Source organism: Botryllus schlosseri, chromosome 10, assembly GCF_051294905.1.
Source record: "Botryllus schlosseri isolate E-star chromosome 10, Bs_hap1, whole genome shotgun sequence".
NCBI classification, from domain to species: Eukaryota; Metazoa; Chordata; class Ascidiacea; order Stolidobranchia; family Styelidae; genus Botryllus; species Botryllus schlosseri.
In genome coordinates, this window is record NC_137245.1 from 4,484,028 (window position 1) to 4,505,277 (window position 21,250).

The 21,250-nt window shown below is 39.3% G+C and overlaps 1 protein-coding gene across 1 annotated transcript; it reads right to left on the reverse strand.

Moving 5' to 3' along the window:
* Positions 1 to 293: 293 nt before the first annotated feature.
* LOC145448704 (placenta-specific gene 8 protein-like) lies at positions 294 to 4,606 on the reverse strand. Its single transcript, XM_080327170.1, has 4 exons — positions 4,555 to 4,606; positions 4,215 to 4,418; positions 1,226 to 1,383; positions 294 to 401 (listed from the first exon to the last, which is right to left on the reverse strand). Exons 1-4 carry the CDS (start codon positions 4,604 to 4,606, stop codon positions 294 to 296), a joined length of 522 nt encoding a protein of 173 aa, XP_080183296.1.
* Between the last annotated feature and the right edge of the window lie 16,644 nt (positions 4,607 to 21,250).

The following is a 21,250-nucleotide window of genomic DNA, read 5'->3' on the forward strand; positions in this document are numbered from 1 at the left end:
TTATTATATTGATAATTCTTGTTTGTTTATTATAATCCTTGCATGCGCACATTCCGCACATTTACCTGACTACTTCCCTGGTGTAAGGTAGGCTGCATGTTACAGTTGCAAACACAAATCTGAATGTGTTCATCAATATATTTTAAAATGAAAATGGTATATAGCGCAAATATGAAAACAGTGTACAATATAAGAAAATAGACCATCGCTCTAATTGAATGATAGTATCTTTTTGATAATAATCATCTACGCGAAAGGCAAAAAGCAGATAATCCGCTCCGAGACACAGGTGATTAACAACTTCCTTGCACGTATCCTCGGTGATTCATTTCTCTTGCCAGCTGACACATGGCGCAGGGAGTGCAACATGTGATGGCACAGCAGTCATCGCATATAGATCCCTGGATAGAACAAAACCGTTGGCATTCGGCACATGTCATTCTGGAGTCTCGGTATATCAATGAGAATCGTAAAGGGATTGTTACACACGCTAAGACACATCGCTCGGTAGAGTTGAACGAATAAAAATTTTTTAGATTTTCAAATTAGACTAAAATTAGAATCCAAGCTACACAGTTTTTAATTGCAAATTAGATTAGAGTTAGAATCACTGAATTGTTGGAAACTGAATTAAATCCAAATTAGAAGGAAACACAATAAAAATCAAATGGCAAATGTCTGTACGAGTTTACGAACACCAATTATGGCTCGTTTCGCACGATACAGTTCTCCTTTAGGATGTTCAGGAACCCATAAATTAGATTAGAGTTATATTACTACATGTCGTTAGTGTGGCGAGATAGCGCAGTGGTATAATTCGCGGCAGCAACACCAATCGGTTGCGGGTTCGAGTCTGACCGAAGGCGACTTCAGAATTCCTATACCTAAGTGCTGGAGGTTTATCTATAGGCTCCTCGTCGCCACCACGTAAGTGGTGTCTTTTTGGGCTGTGCAATAAGTCGGCAGTTACGGAATAAAAATTGAGAGTATCGGCCTGGTGTAAATGACCATAGCTGTCGACAAACACCATGAATACCACAAAACAAACAAACAGCCTACATTTCGTTCTAATGAGTCCAGACAAGTATTTGGTCATGTAGCCTAGTTATCTAGTTGCAATAGTCTGCTGCTCAGTATATGAATAGAATACCATGCCTATATCCCACTTCTGCTCTCGATGAGTAGCAGAACTAACTTTGAAAACTTCCGGCGATTTGTAACGTACCTCAATTCCATGTTTGCCTCTGAAGTGCGACCTCATGGCGAGATGACCCCCGGGAACGCAGCCCGCGCCATAGCCACTGCACCCGACGCAGTAATTCTCGCCCATCCTGTCGGCCATGCATCCGTAGTAAAAGTTTCCGAGCCAAAACGCGCAACAACCTGAAATTAGCTTAGGCTTCAAATTGCACTCTTGCTTACGTTCCTATTCGATATAATATGTGTTTCTATTTAAAGCAGGTTGAATCGAACCGGGATATTTTCGGGTGACATTCGTCAGAGGTAATCGTTGGTAACTATAGGAAATAATTGTGGTGAACATTGTTTATCAACAATCGTATCACAAACTATGACGTCACTGGTATGAAATTTTGCCCATTCTGTACGAAAAATTATCGAGACGACAGATTTCGCGTTGTCGGGAAAGGCGGTCAAACTTTCATTTGGGTGCCTTTGAGTTAACTTTCATCAATATACGCCAACCTAGTCTGTGCAATCAGAAGGAGTTCGTGTATCATCTAAAATAGATCTCTTCACTCTCGTCATTCGAAATTTCGTGTTTGTGACGTCATGTTTGGCGATAAAATTGTTGATATTCAATGTTCTTTTCTTTGGAATCCACTTTTATCAAACTAAACAACCCGGTCCTTTATTGCCAGAAAGAATTCTAGTATAATCTTAAAATCTCACACTAGTCGTTGCTAGCTGTGTTTCGTCCGTGTTTTTGTTCAATATTTTTTCTGTGTTGCTGCGTTGTCTCGTAGTTGTATTTGTATTTAACACCTCATGCGTACTACTTTTTTGAAGTTGACTGTTGCTACATGCACTGCATTGTTGCTGTGGTTGAATTTCCATTCATGTTATACATAAATTTTCATTATTGCGTCACACTTTGTCATTTGGTTTTGAATACATCTCTGTTCTGTATCCTTCATCGTGTCGGTTGCTCTTGAAAAGAGGCACGCGAAAAGTTCTTCGAGTCAATCAAGATGAATTTGCTGTCAAAAGCCGTGTTCAAGTTCTGTACCACCAATCAGTTATCAATGTTCTTTTCAATTCTCTACATCAGGGGTAGGCAATTATTTTCCTCCGCGGGCCAAATGAGAAGTTGAAAATACGTTGGCGGGCCGAATGAAAAATTCTAGCTACATTCTCAGCGTATTTTAATTTTGTTAATAAATGCTGCTCGGTGAAGTTGTTGATGTTAGGTAATGAGAAACTGACGGTAAATTTAAAATAATATCTATTTGCCGTCATGATTCGAAACAATGTTAAAATGATACATCTTTTATGTCTCTTTAAACCCACACCCACGTTCTTTTATTAAGACTCCGAAACAGTGGTTCTCAAACTTTTTTTTTAACCATGCCTCCTTTTTATGATAGTGAAATATTTCACGCCCCACTTATCATGTTATTACAAAATAACAAAAAGTGCAACCAGAATGCTAGCAATCCCAACGGTTAGTTTGATGGCATGGAAGGCTGTTGATGAGAGAATCCTGAAATATCAAAGTCGGACAATGCACAGAGCAACAACTATGAGCTGGGGGTAAATCGCGCCGAGCGCGAAATTTTTTTCATCGGGGATGCTTTCACGCCCCCCAGTTCGAGAACCACTGCACTGAAATACATATTCTATAATACAAAGCTTATTGTCTTGGTCGCTGCACTCCGAGCATTGTGCATCTTTGAGGTTGAGCGAAGCTTGTAGTTTGTCTGAAATTCGCCTCCCCCAACGAGTTTCGTGTTTCGGTCATAAGACCGACTTCCTAAATCTCGGCGACATGTTCGGCAAAAACTAAAATGACGGGATTACCCCTGACTCCAGTATAGAAAACCTGTACTTTTCAGCTTCGGCTTTCTATGTTAGACACGTCCTTTCATCTGCTATGGGTGATAGATAATATGATTCATATAGTGATCGCGAACACTGATTGACTTGTTTTACGAATTAGGGATTTGGAAACGTATCACGTAACAATTTGAAACACATACCGTATAATGCGTAATGTTACAATGGTAACAAAGAAGTTTTGAAATAACCTATATGGACAGAGTGTTTTCTTGTGACTTTAATTGCTACTCATACTTTGCCACATTGCCACATATTTTGAATCGGATTACGCATGCCGCAGGTAGGCTACGTAGGCAGCGTAATCGGGGAATATTAAGGAATAAGCTTCAAAGTGAACCAATTTCCTGTTCAGTTGATACAGCCTATGGTTTTAGTCATTCAAAAAGCAAGTTTTATGTTTTGAATTCCAAGCAACCTTTCGCCTGCCGCACAAAATAGCTTCGCGTGCCACAGCTGGCCTGCGGGCCGCACTTTACCCAGGTCTGTTCTACATCTACAAGTTACTGACGATCACCCCTGAACAATGTCAAGTCAGCCGAAAATATTTGGGTTCGTTTCAATATGAATATACTGCACCATTGCACATCAAAGTTTTGTACCTACGAGAACTATTTAAAGCACGGAGTGGACGAATAGGAATTTTTCGAAATTAGGTTAAATTCAAATTATAGCTGCAAATTAGGTTATAATTTCCGCTACTGAATTCATAAAAACTTGGAAATTAAATTAACTTCTGAGTTGGTAAAAATACAAAAATCCATCAAGGTTTAGTTCAAATCGAATCAGAGTTCACTCTCAAAAACACACCACATCAAGCGTGACTCGTTTCTTACTATATACATTTCTCCGGCAGCATTCTCATGAACACCAGAAATTAGAAGGTAATTAAAATTAAAGAGCGTAAAAACATGACACTAATTAGAATACAATTATATTACAGGCATTTTGCTCTGTTTAGTCTATAACTAGACAACTAGAATCAACCAGCTGTCAAGATCTTATTTAAAGGGTCACTGCGCTCTAAATATGATGTGTTCGATTGAAGGACAACCTGCAAATCCCAAGCCCCAAACTCAGATATCAGGGAAGCTTAGAACTCCCAGAACCTCTAAATATGCATGTTAGAAATACCCACAAATTTTTTATATCCGCGAAGCAGTCACACAGCTGCGTGTTCCAGAATTGTTTCGAAACATATGGTTGATTTATAATCACCGTCGTGTTAACGGGCTGGGATAGAGCCGGCTGCGCTGTCACAACCCCGTATTGCTGCGTGCCGTACGGACTTGGGTAGGGACTTGGGTACGCAGGTGCAGATTCCGCCGGTATACTTTCAGATCCTGAAAATAGAATGGTGTTCGCTGTTTCAATCAGGTAAACCCAATATATGTTAGTTTAGGGTTGGTGTGTGTATAGTAACATCACTCCATTCCGCAATTCGATCAGTTATGTTCCGCTCACTTTTGGCCTAATTACTCGAAGGAACAGCTTTGTCCGAGTTGAGCGGAAAATCAATTGTTAGCTTCATGTTCGTACGTAAAGGCACAAATCAACTTAAAATACGCTACATTATACGGATTAATCGGGGTTGTTTGCTTGATTTTTTTTCTTTTGTTCCGTTCCTAAGCATCTTGGCCGGATAAAGCAGTTTTCCGGGTTATCTCATGCCCAAACTAAACGACTATATAGAATAGATCTGCTATAGATTTTTGGGTAGTTGGGGTAGTAGCTGGTTCCATTCCCGACAGTATAGCACAGTGCTGGGAGCAAGTCACTACCTTCGAGTCACGAGTCATTTCGAGTCATTGCAAATTTTTACTCAAGTCAATCCATTTTCAAAGGTGACTCGAGTCAAGTCAAGTCGAGTCACGAGTCAAGTCACAATTCAAGTGAAGTTGCCTTTTCAAGTATGCGGCATGGTTACGTCATTGCATTTTGCTAGCTGTCGGAAATACAGATTTAGTGGTCATTGATTCCGAACCGAGAAACTAATATAGAGTTGAGTATATACGCAAGAAGGCGCTATATTGCTCATATATATAGGCTTACCATATTTTGGAAATCAAAAAAGAGGACACTTTTTCAGAAATTTTCAACTTGCAAAACCGGAGTAAAATTCTCAAAAACCGGTTAATTTTTCCCATTTTGTGATCGGTTGACTAAAAAAAAAAAAAAAGGTCATCTAGCTAAATTCACCGTTTTTCACTCCGGAACACCCGTCGGAGGTTCACTTCTGTGCTAATATGCGGCATATCACTCGCAATTTCCTCTAAATCTGCCTAAATTTTCAAAAAAGAGGACAAAATCTCAAAAAAGAGGACAAAAGGGCGTCCTCCGAGGACACTTTCAAAAAAGCCAAAAAAGAGGACAAATCCTCTTAAAAGAGGACGTATGGTAAACCTACATATATACGTACTACGTAGTCATGCTAAACAAAGTAACGTACTCAATTTATAGTTTACAGCAAAACTAGCGAATAGGGAAACGAATAGACAAGATGGAATACATATCCCATTTACAGATTGATATGGTACAATTCGAGCCTGCGCCAATGGTTGAGGACTATATAGAATATATTCGAATTCAAATTAATAAAACAAGAGGTTTGATTAGGGTAAAAACAGAGAACAGAAATATACATTTCGCTAATAAATTACTTTACTATACTATAGTTTACAACAGCGTAGGCTGTGAGCTTCGATCACTTCATTTGCGGAGCTCTCATTTCTCTTTACTCTCTTCATTTGGGATCAATTTATTTGTGAGAGAGCAATGGATGCTCAGTAAAACGCATGGTGGTTGAATGATTGGTCGCTCTCACGGGTTACACCAGCGTTTCGCGAACAATCCGACCATATATGCAAGATACAGTGATTTTTATCGAGATCAATTGCTTGGTGACTTAAAATTGACTCGTGAATTTTGCTCCGAGTCACGAGTCAATCCATATTTCTGGAACGCCGAGTCAAGTCAAGTCATTTTAGCAAAGGGACTCGACTCAAGTCAAGTCGTACGAAAAAGGTGACTCGAGTCTGACTCGAGTCAAGTCATGACTGGAGTCATTCCAACACTTGTATAGCACATTCAGGGATACAAGCAAACACAACGAAATGAGAAGGAGCATGGGACAGTCAAGACATCAATATCGAGCAACAATACATCTGGCGAGGTAGATGCTAGATTAAGCATTAACGAGAGCAATTGTTCGTTTCAGTATCCACCTATCTAAATTTAGTGTTCATACATTGTATTGCGTCTCGGGCGAATAAAAATAGAAAAACCCTAGATTATTATTATTATATTCTTTATTCACAGTAAAACTGGTAGATACACACATAATCCGGGGAGCAACCTGCCCCCAAAGAAAAATGGCGAGATTGGATTAAATTTTTAAAATTTCAGTAATACATTCAAATTGTTATTCCTATGCAATACACGGAGAAGTCAGATTACAGAATTGCAGCAGATGAAGAATTGGCAAGGGTTACAGAGCAGAGGTAGAGATGATTGAAGATGAAGAATCGAAATTACAGAAATTATGTTGTGATTCACAAGTGTAATTTTAGTCCAGTGGTGCATTCAAGGCCTTCCGAAGAATGTGCACAGTGCCCAATAATGTGATTTTCTGGATCATGTCGAATCGAACGTTACCCGGAATTTGTTGGATATGCCTCATGAGTTTTTTGCTCACGACCCCTGTAGCACCAATGACTATCGGTACAATGTTTATTTTGCATCGCCACATTTTCTCACATTCCATTTTGGGGTCTGCGTATTTGGAGTATTTTTCTGATTCTTTTTGCAGTAGGTTGTGATCAGCTGGGACAGCCAGTTCAATGAATAAGCATTCTCTTTTTTTTTAGTTTGACGATTATATCCGGGCGGTTGCTCCTGATTTCGCGGTCAGCTATAACTGGTACATCCCACAGAATTTTTACTTGTTCGTTTTCTGTCACTGGTGCTGGGCTGTAATCATACCAATTTTTTGTCGAAGTGGTGATGTTAAAATGTTTGCATAATTCAAGATGAATGTAGTGACCAATCCTATTGTCTATATTAATATTACTATTATTATTATATAGGCACACACACCGGGTTTCCCCCAAAGCATTGTATTATTTATTGACACAGGGCGTTTTGGTTCTTTGTCTCGGGTTCCCAATTACATTCTCCATCATCAGGAAGGATTCCTGCCTTTAAGATTAGTTGCCTGATACGTTTGATCAACTAACATCTATACTGCTATACTTACAGTCATATTTTGCAAAAATAAACAGAGGATGTAGGCGAAGGGAGTTGTCCGCTGTAAGGTCGTATTCTGATTATATAGATGTCTGTAAAATATGTTTTGTCTATTAAACATATTTTCTTTTTGCAATATTCGCTATTGTGGCACAAAATCGGTGCTGTTATAAAATATTGCAGACTCAAACTATGTTGCGAACAGCCTACATGAGCTTCGGGTTTTAATACATTAGCTTACGTTATGAATATATGAGTTCTATATCGCAGAACTGCCGACCTGATAACTATTTTAGAACATAAAACTACGCAAGCAATTTGACTAGTCAATGTTGATTAATGATTATGTCTCCATTTGACGCTCGGTCTATTAACCAGCATATACGAATATATAATTACTAATCGCCATATCGTATTGTATCCTATCACCTCAATGGTTCTTATACACACTATTTTAAGTCTCTCAATATCATACATATAGGGGTGGCCAATGTGATTCTAGAGCTCGCATCCTAATAGACTATGAGGCCTATTATTGTAAGGATTCTTGACGCGAGAGTGTACGATCGTCAACAAAAGTTATCGTTATGACACTTTCTTGCCACTGCTGGAGCTTCAAAATCTCCAGCGGTACTTCAACAACAACCAAAACTTGTAGCACGAAGATGCGCGTGTTCCTGGCAAACTTTACGCATCTCTGTTATGATTTAAATGAGTAGCCGGTGAGTTCTAACTATTTGATAGCGAACTCGTGTTCTATTTGGCGGTATATAATTTAAAATGCTTAATCGGTTGTAGGGATATGATAATCAACTGCCCGTCAACCTCTTGGATGTACAGAGCTTCATTATACAATTGAATAATAGATTGATATTGAAATAAACCCGAATATATTCGACTTACACTATAGGCCTACAGTCAGAGTTATTCATCAGCCACATAAGGACACCAATTCCCCTCTAGATGCTGAATAATTATCACTGACTATATTGTCAGCCAAAAAGTTCGGGCTTGGGCTATTCGTATATGAATATATTTTTTAATCGGACGTATATGTATAGACTAAATTAGATGACGGCAAAAAGAAGTGAATATCCTAATGTAGATTTAAAAATACCCCCTCAACAGGTAGATCAAAGGTCTCAAACACGCGGCCCGCGAGAGCAGTTTGTGCGGCCCGCGGTGGAATTTTTGAATTTCAAGTATTAAACATTATATTCAAGTGCCATATATCTTATTTAGATGTAAGAATTTGAAGTTCACGCTACTAAAACTATTATAAAAATCACTGAAATCTCAACAAACTTCCCTATCACATCACTTTCAAAAGCTACCATGCGGTCTAAGATCAGTTATTACGTCACATTTCAAGTTCATGATGTTAAACATGAAGTTGATGATTAGTGACGGAAATTGATATTTAGTTTTGGGCGACCTTCCCGTAAAACAGTGGTTCCCAACCTTTTTCCACCCACGTACCATTTTGAGGTTTTATGCAGTGCTCGCGTACCACCTGTATAAGTTACGCTCGATTTCACCATTTAAGACGTCATACTCACGTATTTGACCTATATGCGAGGTGTATTAACAAATTCTATTGAACTAGGTCAGGGATGTCAAATATAAGGCCCGTGGGCCGGATCCGGCCCGCCAGACGATCTTATCCGGCCCGCATAACTATTCTGAGTAGATTGAAAAAAGATGATATTATCAATCACATACACAGTAATAAACCAAATTACAACTTCCGCGTTGAGAGTTGAATAATATATTGTATTCATCACAACACATACGCAGGGCTAACGCCAGATTATGACTAAAGCAGGGGTGGCCAACCTTTTTGCCAGTCACGGCCGCATTTCGACTACTCGTGTAGCCTACGGCCGCATTCAAGGGCATAGTCGTAATGAACGAGCTGATGGACGCCAAATACCCAGGTTAAAGTGTCTATGTCCATTTCCGGTGAACTCGGGACTAATCTATTTAATGATAGGCTTACTATGCGCACAAAATCGCGAGGGGTCAGTCTGGTCACTGGTAATGTTAAGGAATGAAGTCCTCATAGTCGCGCGAATGAATTTTGTCATTGATATTAGTAGTTTTACTTGTTACCCTCACACATCTATCCTTTCTCATCCCATGTGATCAGATTCACCGGTATAGAGTTGGGGGTGTTTTCGAAAATTTAAAGCAAGGTATAAATTATGATACATCTTCGGGTGGGCCAATTGGTATAGTCACTTTGTAGCATGCTGTTATTTCTTGAACTCCCATCAGGATTGTTAGTATAGTGAGGATCACACGATTCCGAGCTGATATATCCATGTTAGGCGCATAATTTCCCACTAATGTTCGCATCTGTATTGTGGGGCTCTGATTGCAAAGGGTGCTACTATAGTAAAATTGCAAAATGCAATCGCATTGAATCGCGCCTAGCGCGAAGAAAATTTTAGGATTAATTAAAATCTTTCAAGAAATCGGGAGTCAATTTGTAAATTCGAATTCCATGTCGACAGCCGCCAAAACATACTAATTGAATTGCATGCCTACGGCCACACAAATTCCCTCTTACAGCTGCAGGCTGGCCACCCCTGGACTGAAGCAAAGGGAACATTCAAATACGTCTACTTGTATCGCCAGTAATGCCATTGTTTTAGCGGTTCTTATCTGTGTTCAACCGGACAAACATCGTATTTTCGCATTGCTCGCAAATAATGCTGTTGCGACTCGCTAGAATGAAACCCCTGCAATCCGTGTATTATCTATATATGCTTGATAATAAAGTATTCCAGCGAGAAGCAATGGCACGAGGCAACATTTTGGATTCCGTTGACTGGTCCGGCCCGCGAGCAATTACATAACTTCGATCCGGCCCGCGATGCCATTTGAATTTGACACCCCTGAACTATTGAACTAAGCATTATCAGCCAGGGTTGATGAGATGTATGGATTTTTTCAGCACCAGTCACAAGAAGAACAGCGTAATGAAATAACAACACACAACAAAAGGAGATTTATTTAATCTTAATGCGATGGCTGTATTTGTTCATTTTCCACTAGCTTGTCGATGCGTGGCATACGTTTGCTTACAGCGCATCGGAAGTTATGTATGGGCGCAACAAGTCGGTTTCGTTTCTTCGACTTTATAGTCATCAGGGATGAAAATCTTTGCTCGCATTCCCACGTATAAGGGAAAATTAGCAGCTGGGGAATAGCAGGCGACGACGGCTTCAAAACACTCCAAATCAACCTCACCTGAACTAATAACTCCATTCGATCGAGAAAAAAAAACAGAATCTGCTCGCGTACCACCTGGAAGACCTTCGCGTACCACTAGTGGTACGCGTACCACAGGTTGGGAACCACTGCCGTAAAATGACTCGATTTCTGATTGACTGGGTTATAAATGACTCGAGTTGAGTCGGGTCAAACGTTAAAATCAAAGAAGTAGCCTACTTGCGACTATCTGAACGGTGACTTGGTAATCCTACGGACGCAACAATGTATGAAACTGTCATGAGGAATAGTAATATACCAAAATATCGTAGCTTGCGTTGCGTAGCGTAGCTATATCTAATCAGGTCAGTACAGCAACCGTTGGTATTCTGTGACCCCGGTGACGCATTGATATCATCGGTGGCGAGAAAGTTAGTACTACGCTCTACAGCTACAACACCAATGAATTCGTCGCCGATTGGACGTTTCTATTCTAGGTTTTTTTTTTAACCAGGGTCAGTCGACCCCATCGGTTTTACGAAGCACCACATCAGGGTGTACGATATGCATTATGGAATTAGGCCTATATGCTGTGGAATATTTTTTCGGCCAATTTATTGAACTGGAAAAGAGTCTTTGCGCTACGCGCGATTTTATGTGAATGGGATTTCTGATTTTAATATAGGTAGGCTACAATCAGAAATTTTGTTGAAAACGGACAGGGGCTACGAGAAATCTTATTGGAAGGACAATGGGTACGATCGAGAAAAAGGTTAAGAAGCAAAGCTATTACTATAGCTCAATAATGATTATATTTAAGTTGTTATTGATATGTTACAATAATAATCGAAGGCAAAATCTAACGCTGATTTAATTTGACTTTGGCAATGACAGTAACAATAGCCCATACTTATCACGACTATATCAAAACCAGAACACCGCTGAAATGCTCTGATATCGGATTAATCTTCAATAGATTTTGAAATATTCTACATAAGATCGTGGCACGTCAAAGGTCCACTAGCTGCAATATTATAACCCGACAGTTTTACGATGTCATGATCCATCCTCTCGCATGATGTCTATAATTCATTAATTTAAAAATTATCCCCGGCACAACAATAATTTTATTCAAATATTTTAAAATATGATGTTTTTCCGTGTCAAGCGTGAATAGTACAATATGAAATTATATTTCCACGATGTTTGTGGAATGCCTGTCTGCAAGGTCCCGTCAAATAAGGTCTACGTGGAAATTATTCATTGAATATCCCTATTACTGATGCTGCGGCCCGCGGCGTCATCAAAAACTATGAAATTGGCCCGCGGGCACATTTGCGTTTGAGACCTGTGAGGTAGATTTTCTTTCTTCTGTGCATCCTGCTAACATATAGAATGGTACCGGGAAAGATAAAATAGTATTACTAGTACTATCAGCGGGCCCTGTGGATATAAAGCTGTATCAGCTGTATCACCCTGTGGATATAAAGCTGTATCAGCTGTACCACCCTGTGGATATAACGCTGTATCAGCTGCATCCGCAGCTATCACACACAGCTCTATCAGCTGTATCACTCTTCTGTATGGAATCGGTGTCTTGTGTTCAAAAAATTCTCGATGTTTTTGTTATTATTTTTTTATTACTTCAACTTTGAGAATCATCGCTGATCCCTTGTTATATAAGACAAACCGTACCGACATTCACCCAGGTATCACTCTGCAATAAGTATCACGTCTATACTATGTCTGAGATGCGCGAGATAGTCTAGTAGGCTATCACGCAAGTATCAACCATGTCACTCAGGTATGAGCTGTATCACTCAATTATCAGCTTCATCATCCAGGTTTCTCTCTGCATAAAAAGTGTCACGCCAAGACTACGTCTGGGATGCAATATAGTCAGGTGTTGGAACACAATGGTATCGTACCCTACAGTGATTATACAAACACGCAATGTCAGACCCAGACGTAAACAAGATCATCATCATCATTGGTTTATTAGCATTATCAGGACGTATTATAGCCAGGGCCGTAACAGCACTTCGTCAGCCCCCCAAAAAACGTTGTTGGTCTCGGGCCCCCTATAGGGCGATAAACCGACCCCCCTCATGCTATACGCTGCTTAACGCGAAAATTTTCGGTAATTCATGCTACTGCTGATATATGAGTGATACAGCTGCGATACAACTGATACAGCAGTGATAAAGCTGATAAAGCTTTATATCCACAGAGTGATACAGCTGATACAGCTTTATATCCACAGGGTGATACAGCTGATACTGCTGATACAGCTGATACAGCTTCATATCCACAGGGCCCTATCAGCGTCTGGAAACCCCTCGCGTTGACGCTGAAGGCAGAGTTGCGACGACATTTTTATGGGTGCCTTTATTTTGTGCTAGGAAACTTATGAAAACTTATGAAACTTATGAAACTTATGAAAACTTATGAGAACTTATGAAACTTATGAAACTTATGAAAACCTATGAAACGTATGAAACTTATGAAACTTATGAAAACTTATGAGAACTTATGAAACTTATGAAACTTATGAAACTTATGAAAACCTATGAAACGTATGAAACTTATGAAAACTAATGAAACTTATGAAAACTTATGAAACTTATGACACTTATGAAAACTTATGAGACTTATGGAAACTTATGAGACTTACGAAAACTTATGTAACTTATGAAAACTTATGAAACTTATGGAAACTTATGAAGATAAAGAGCTCTTGGATGAAGAGCCGTTCAATATACAATTTAAGAATATCTTCCTATTGAAATGAACCCAATTATTTTCGGCTGAAACACGTCAGGGGTAATCGTCAGTAGCTAGTAGAGAATTAAAAAAAACATTGCAAAGCAACAATCGCAATAATGAATACCAGCCAAAAAATGAATCAAATTTAGTTGAAACCGTCCTATATTATAAACCTGACTGGAAAGAAAAAATTTATTACCGTGAATTATACTGGACTCATTCACCTTTACTTTGCTTAAATTTATTTCGAATGCCAAGTGAAAACCGTGGGCGTTGTCAGTGTGAAGTTGGATAACTCGGATAAATTTCACGACCAGTTGTGGAAATTGAGATAAATTCAGTTCATAACAATTAAGTCAGAGCTCTTTGTTATAAGCACGAGAATGGCAAATGTCTGTACAACAACCTCGGTTCGTTCCGGACTATACAGTTCAGTACTTTTTTCCGGAAAACCAGAAGTAGATTAGATTCAAAATTGTAAAGTATTGAAAAATATCAGAATTAAATTAGAGATTACCAGCATTTCGCTCTAAGTAGACAATTATGTCGGAATCAGGGTATCTGGTAGTCTCCTAAATTAACAATGCAATTTACATAAACATTGTTCGTAATTTTGGAAGAATTAAAGCTTCGTCTGGAGAGTTAGCATTTTCATTTACTCTGTTGTGAAGAGCAGAGAGTAGCTTCTTTGAGGTACAGAACTTCAATATACAATTGAATAGTATATTCATATTAAAATGAACCCGAATATTTTCGGCTGACACTCGTCAGGGGTAATCGTCAGCAACTAGTAGAGAATTCGAAAGAACAGCGTATATCAACAATCGTAACACAAAATATGACGTCACCAGCACAGAGAGTACATCAAAACAATGAGACGTCTACCAGCGCATCTGAGATATTGTGCACATTGCGCAATCTTGAACTTTCCCCGCGCGGCAATCAAATTGGGTCACGCGTTAGCAATTTAGCATATGAAGATTGCGACACAGTCGCGTTTGCTGATTGACGCTGAATTGGTATCTTTGGAAATAATAGTCGACGTCAATGCCACTCAAGTATTTAGATAAACTTAAACTATGCTTTAAGACAACCTTTTCGGTTCGCGATATTATTGAAGATACTCGCGAAGTCGTGATACACGCATATGTGACGTATGAATATGTTGTTACTTATCGTTCCCAATGATTATGATTTGAAAAACTATATGTAGAATTGTAGATAGAATCACCGCACATCGACCAATCATCATATTTTGATGACATTTTGGGTCCGTTTAATTGCCCTGGTATTCGTGCGGCCCCGGCCGTGCTCTGAAATTCTAAATTTGGCCCTGACACCGAAAAAGTTTGGAAACCACTGATCTAAATTATAATCCGTCGGTGTCGATGTGAAGTTTATTTGTAAAAATATTATTTCTGTCATGCCGACAACCAATATCCACGCGAACTCGGTTTACCAGACATATCGCGTGCCGAGAAGGGTTAATCCAGTTTTGTACGATGCGTTGATCGATCGCAGACATACTGGCGCCTGTGAGACAATGCGGTTTTCAAAACCTCATTGCCTTCCTAATTACCACCAAGAAATGAAGCGTCGTCGATGTTTAAGTTTATAAATTCATATTGCAATCAGAACACTCCCCAGCATTCTCTTATTAGGCGTGCTGGCACTTAGTTACCGCATGGTTTTAAGTATAGTACAAGAAGGCAAAGCCTACTCGCGGTCACCGAATAGGTAAAATAGCTTCGTCAGAGATCACCTCCGTGTCTCTATCGGTGCTGTCAAATCTTCCGGTAGTTTACAGTGTGCTGCTAGCCAAAAAAGGTCGATAATGCTAGGGTGCCGCTGACTATTTTCCATTTACAGAGGGTGCCGCGAGGTTGAAGATTTTGGCAACCACTGGTCTATGTAAATCTTGATTGCCATTATTGCAATCATGATTTAAAAATCCCAATTTGGTATCGAATACCGAGGCAATGGTCTCACAATAAACTTCGAATCTGAATTAATTTACCTCATGTTTTATAAGTTTCATAATTTCCCATAAGATTGATAAGTTTCTATAAATTTCATAAGTTTTCTTAAGTTTTCATAAGTTTCATAAGTTTCATAAGTTTTCATAAGCTTCATAAGTTTTCATAAGCTTCATAAGTTTTCATAAGTTTCATAAGTTTTCATAAGTTTTCATAAGTTTCATAAGTTTTCATAAGCTTCATAAGTTTTCATAAGTTTCATAAGTTTTCATAAGTTTCATAAGTTTTCATAAGTTTTCATAAGTTTCATAAGTTTTCATAAGTTTTCATAAGTTTCATAAGTTTCATAAGTTTTCATAAGTTTCATAAGTTTTCATAAGTTTCATAAGTTTCCATAATTTTCATAAGTTTCCTAGCACAAAATAAAGGCACCCCATTTTTATGAACTGGAATTAGAATGTTACATTAGCCTATACTTTGCTTCATCCAACAACATACAACAAAACAGCGGTATTTACGATTCACCACAAACGACGACAATTAATTATTTTTAAATTGCCGAATCAGGACTAGAACTGCTCACTTTTCAAAATCCGAAACTGGACTAAAAATCGTTAGTGAGTTGACCATGAACGAACTAGATAGATAGTTCGTACAAATCTGCCGCCTGGCGCAACACTCCAATTTCCTGTCCTGTTATAAGAAAGGCTCCTCCTAATTGGTGAACAGCGGTTACATATATTAAAATCGCGTCAAGTCATATTGTAACTGAAGGCTCGTAGGGTCGACAGGAGAATTCCTTATCATAAAATCGCCCTCTTTTTCAATTCGATGGCATGTTTCGACACTTCACGAAATCTAACGCCATACGTCATTGACTGACTTCCCAGATTCTTCACGCTAACAACTCGCTCAGCGTCAGTTGATTTAGAATTTCTCCTCCCATTATATGCGAAATAATATCATCGCTTTCATGCTACATCGGTAAAACCTGAATGTCTCTAACAGAGAACTAACAGTCATGACTCATGACATTGTTCAATATAGGAAAACCGGGGCATCGAAATTTCAATTTGACCACGCATTTTCGAATATATCTCATGCTGATAATAATCTGAAATGCAAGTGATTGCTCCGAAGTTCAGCGCGGAAATTGCCCTTGGACGCATTCTGTGTGTCAGTTTGCAGGAAATACTTTTCAATGTCGTATATTCTATCAAATCGGCTAGGACTAACATTTAAAATGAAGGTGCTTATAAAATAAGGTAATCCGCGAGATACACGCCTCTTCACGTATCAGACGTGCTTATATGATGGGGATTTATTGTTATTGAATCGCTTCACCATATGTTACGATACGGAACATAGCCACATCGCGAATAGATATGTTTGATATAAATTTGAATAATATCGGTTATTTAAAGAGCTTCTTGGAGTAACAGAACTTCAATATACAATCGAATAGTATTTTTATATTGAAATGAACCCGAATATTTTCGGCTGACACTCAGGAGTAATCGTCAGCAACTGGTAGAGAATCGGAAAGGACATTATATATCAACAATTGCATCACAAAATATGACGTCGCGAGTACGAAATGAGATCTCAAATAAGAGTGAGTTCAATATATTATTTTAGGATGGTACACGAACTCCCTTTGTATACAGTTATCAGAGGCTCGAATCGTGAATATCATTAAACTTTCACAGTACCGACCAGCTGAAAACATTTTATATCTACTCTGATCTTTTTTAAAACATTCGAATCGCCACTTTGATGTACGATCTGTGAATCCTCACATGAGATGTTGATTCTAAACCGCCGGCGACGCGTATTTTATGTCAAGTACCATGGTTACCATGGCATTTTCGATTCGCGTTATCTCGATGGTTGTATTGTTTGTAATAGCTTGGGTTTAGTCCATTGTGTTCAAGAATTCCAATACCACCGTTCGCATTAGGCCAAATATATATCCATTCAAATCTACAAATAAATAATGGATGACATAAAAGATTGGAAATCACCATCCATTGAAGGATGACTATCTACATCAGCGGTAACCGAGTCGCGACCCAGGAGATCACTTTATGCTGCCCCTCGTAGGGTTCGACGAAATCGAGTACCTGATGGGTTCGATTATACTATTAGATTATCAGGTTTCGAGTTGAATATTCTAGTATGGCTCATAACAGTATGTACAATGACTATAGATACTAGATTCGGATATCGGATTTGAGTGCTCGAATCGCTGTAGTGTAGGCCTCTCCAGCCCGACCTGTGACCTATGGTGTGGGACATCGGGAAATGAATGTGCGTTTCGAAAGGTTAAATTGAATTGCGAAATGTCAACCATGATCTGCTGCTTTCAACACCCCCATCCTTCGTTACAAAATGACGCTGACGCAACTTATAACAACAGCATTCTCTCAAAGACGAAAACGAGAATTGCACTGTGAATGTGCCTTAATAACAATGCCCCGAGACTTTTTGAGAAGGATGATCGTCGATCTAATATCTATAAACGTATAGCATTGAGATTCCAGTATACTTCGCAATTTACGACGCGCTCCTTTATTGTATTGTCCAAGAAAATCAAGCGCTCCATAAAAACAGGATAGTCCGATTTGAAGTACTATGTCTCTGATGTCTGCTTTTACATTATTATTGTCCGACATCATTAATATGATAGCCCGCGATGCGATTCATTTATACAGTGACATCAAACGTACTGTGAAAAACGTGAACTGAAATAGTCATAGTCACTGAAGGCGACGAAACCTTATCCACTTATGACCGAAGTTGTTGCTATGGCATTGATGGTGTTTCAAATACTATGTTCAATTGTTCAGTTACACCCAGAGGTGGTCAAAGTAGTCACCGTCGCTAATCAAGTAGAAGTAGAAGTAACGCCGGAATTTCTACTCAAGTAGAAGTAGGAGTGGTTGTTTACAAGTAAGTAAGTAAGTAGGTATTTCAAGCTTATTTTTGCCTACAAAACATAACATTGTCAAGTAGAAGTAGAAGTAGTCTAAAATCAAATCTACTTAAAAAGAAGTGTGTGTAGGACAAATCTACTTCAAGTACTTCAAAAAGTAGAAGTACTTCGTTACTGACCACCTCTGGTTACACCATACCGATATTCTTTATTATGATTCCAGATCTGCTAACTTGTAGGGTAGGCTGGGTAGTGCAGTTGACTGTGTCACCTTGAATTGGTCTCAGAGAGAGAGAGAGAGAAAGAGAGTCTTTATTTTTCATCAAACCAAAATACATAACACACGGCAGTGGTGGTGGTACAGAAAATATGCATGTACAGTATTCGGTATTAGATAGGAATGATCGATAAGACCGTGAGGGTCATCTAGTCTGATCACACCAGCATCAAACAGGTACACTGGACTCTAAACAGTCTGGCTGTAAAAAAAGTTACAGTAGTTAAAAAATAAAATAGAAGAAAAATTAACCGATGGTGGCAAATGATCAATGAAGCAATGTCTGGGCGAGGTAGGGCAACAGTGTTAGTGTAACGATAAGAGGTGATCAAGTAGGGCTTTTTTGAATCTATCATAAGGCAATTCACGGATATGTGGTGGTAATGCATTCCAAATGATAGGTCCCGAGTAGTCGATAGATCTCTTAGTTAGGTTGCTATTGGGTGGGGGTAAGTAGATATTTCCCTTTGACGAGGATCTCGTGTAATGGGAATGGACATTTTTAGCAGGTATGAAAAAGTCATCAAACACAGGAGGCAGACTATTGGAAAAATATTTGTGAACAACTTTTGATACTTCGAAGCGATATAGCTCATCAAATCGCAAAATTCGATGTTTACGGTAGTAAGGCGATAAATTGGTACGTAAAGGGGCGCTTCTTCGATATACGCCCGAGATCAAAACAATGTTCCCCATGACACCCGTAAATGTTTCCCCATGAACACGATATAAATTTATAAACGTCAAAATATTTTTTTTTCTTCATTTGAATAGGCGGATATTAGGGTTGGTGGAATGGATATATTGGTGTTGGATGTGGGTTAGGGTCCAAGTCCGGGTTAGGGTATCCCAAGATTACGGTTGGGGGAGGGGGTATTAGGGAGGAAACGAGGGAGATTAGGGTTGGATGCAGTGTTGGGATCAAGTCACTACCTTCGAGTCACGAGTCATTTCGAGTCATTGCACATTTTGACTCGAGTCAAGTCAAGTCAATCGATTTTCGAAGGTGACTCGAGTCAAGTCAAGTCACTCGACTTTAGGAGGTGACTCGAGTCAAGTCAAGTCAAGTCACGAGTCAAGTCACAATTCAAGTCAAGTTGCCTTTGCGAAGTATGGGGCATGATAAGGTCATTGCATTTTGCTAGCTGTCTGAAATACAGATGGAGTGGTCATTGATTTTGAACCAATGAGAACGAATATAGAGTTAAATATATGCGCAAATGGCGCTGCATCGCTCACATATAAGTAGAACTGGAAAACCTCAGTTTATAGTTACCAACCAAAATAGAAAATAGATACGAATTGATAGGATACAATACATTACACATTTACAAATCGATATGATACAATGCAAGCCTGCGCCAATGGTTGAGGACTATATAAACTATATTCGAATTCAGTTTCAATATAACAATAGGTTTGGTTAAGGTAAAAACAGAGAACATAATTTACTTTACTATACTAGTTTACGACAACGTAAGCTGTAAGCTTCGATAACTTCGTTTGCGGTCACTTTATTTGTGAGAGAACAATGGAGGCTCAGTACAACGTACGATCATTAAATGATTGGTCGCTGTCACGGGTTACACTAGCGTTTAGCGAACAATCCGAATATATGCAAGATACAGTGATTTAGATCGACACCGATTACTTGATGACTTGAAATTGACTCCTGAATTTTGCTCCGAGTCACGAGTCAATCCACATTTCTGATAGGCCGAGTCAAGTCAAGTCAAGCCATTTTAGCAAAGTGACTCCAGTCAAGTCAAGTCATACGAAAAAGTTGACTCGAGTCTGACTCGAGTCATCCCAACACTGGTTGGATGTGGGTTAGGGTCAAAGTTGGGGTTAGGGTATCTCAAGAGTAGGGTTGGGGGAGAGGGGGAAATTAGGGTTGGGGAAACCCTAACCTCAACTTTAACCCTAACCACAACCCACATCCAACTCTAAGACCCCCCCCAACTCTAAGGAAAGGAAAGGACGTAGTTTATTTTTGTCCTTGATGTTTTTCTAATATTCCCCTTCCCAAACCCTAATTTTGGGATACCCCAAACTCAACTTTGACCCTAACCCCAACCCGCATCCAACTCTTATACCCCTCCCCCAACCTTAATATCCCCCTCCCCCAACCCTAATCTTGGGATACCCTAACCCACATCCAACCGTAATATCCCTCCTTCCTCTTCCCTAATACCCCGTCCCCAACCGTAATCTTGGGATACCCTAACCCCAACTTCGACCCTAACCCACCTCCAACCCTAATATCTGTCTCTCCAAAGGCAAAAAAAAATATTTTTACGGTTATAAAATTGTATCGTGCTCATGGGAAGCACTTGCTGGTGTTACGTGAAACACTGTTTCGATATCGGGCGTATATCGAAGAAGCGCCTATAAAGGTACAGATGAGATCAGCCGTATCGCACGGTTTTGCAGGGTTCGAATTCTGCACAGAAATGTTTTGCATGCACTTCCCCATACTACGATTCCATATTGCAGGTGAGAGTGGAAAAGAGAAAAATATATGGTTCGTAGTATTGATCTGGAAACCAAAGATTGCAGACGGGTCATTATTCCCACACACCGAGCTAGTTTTGATATTGTGCATTCAATATGCTGCTTCCAAGACATTTTAGCATCAATAGTGACACCGAGATATTTTGCTGAGTCACATATGGAGATTTGTTTATGATTGATGTTCACAGTGAAACTATGATTGGCATTATTTAAAAGGAGCATCTCGGTCTTATCTGCATTCAAGCT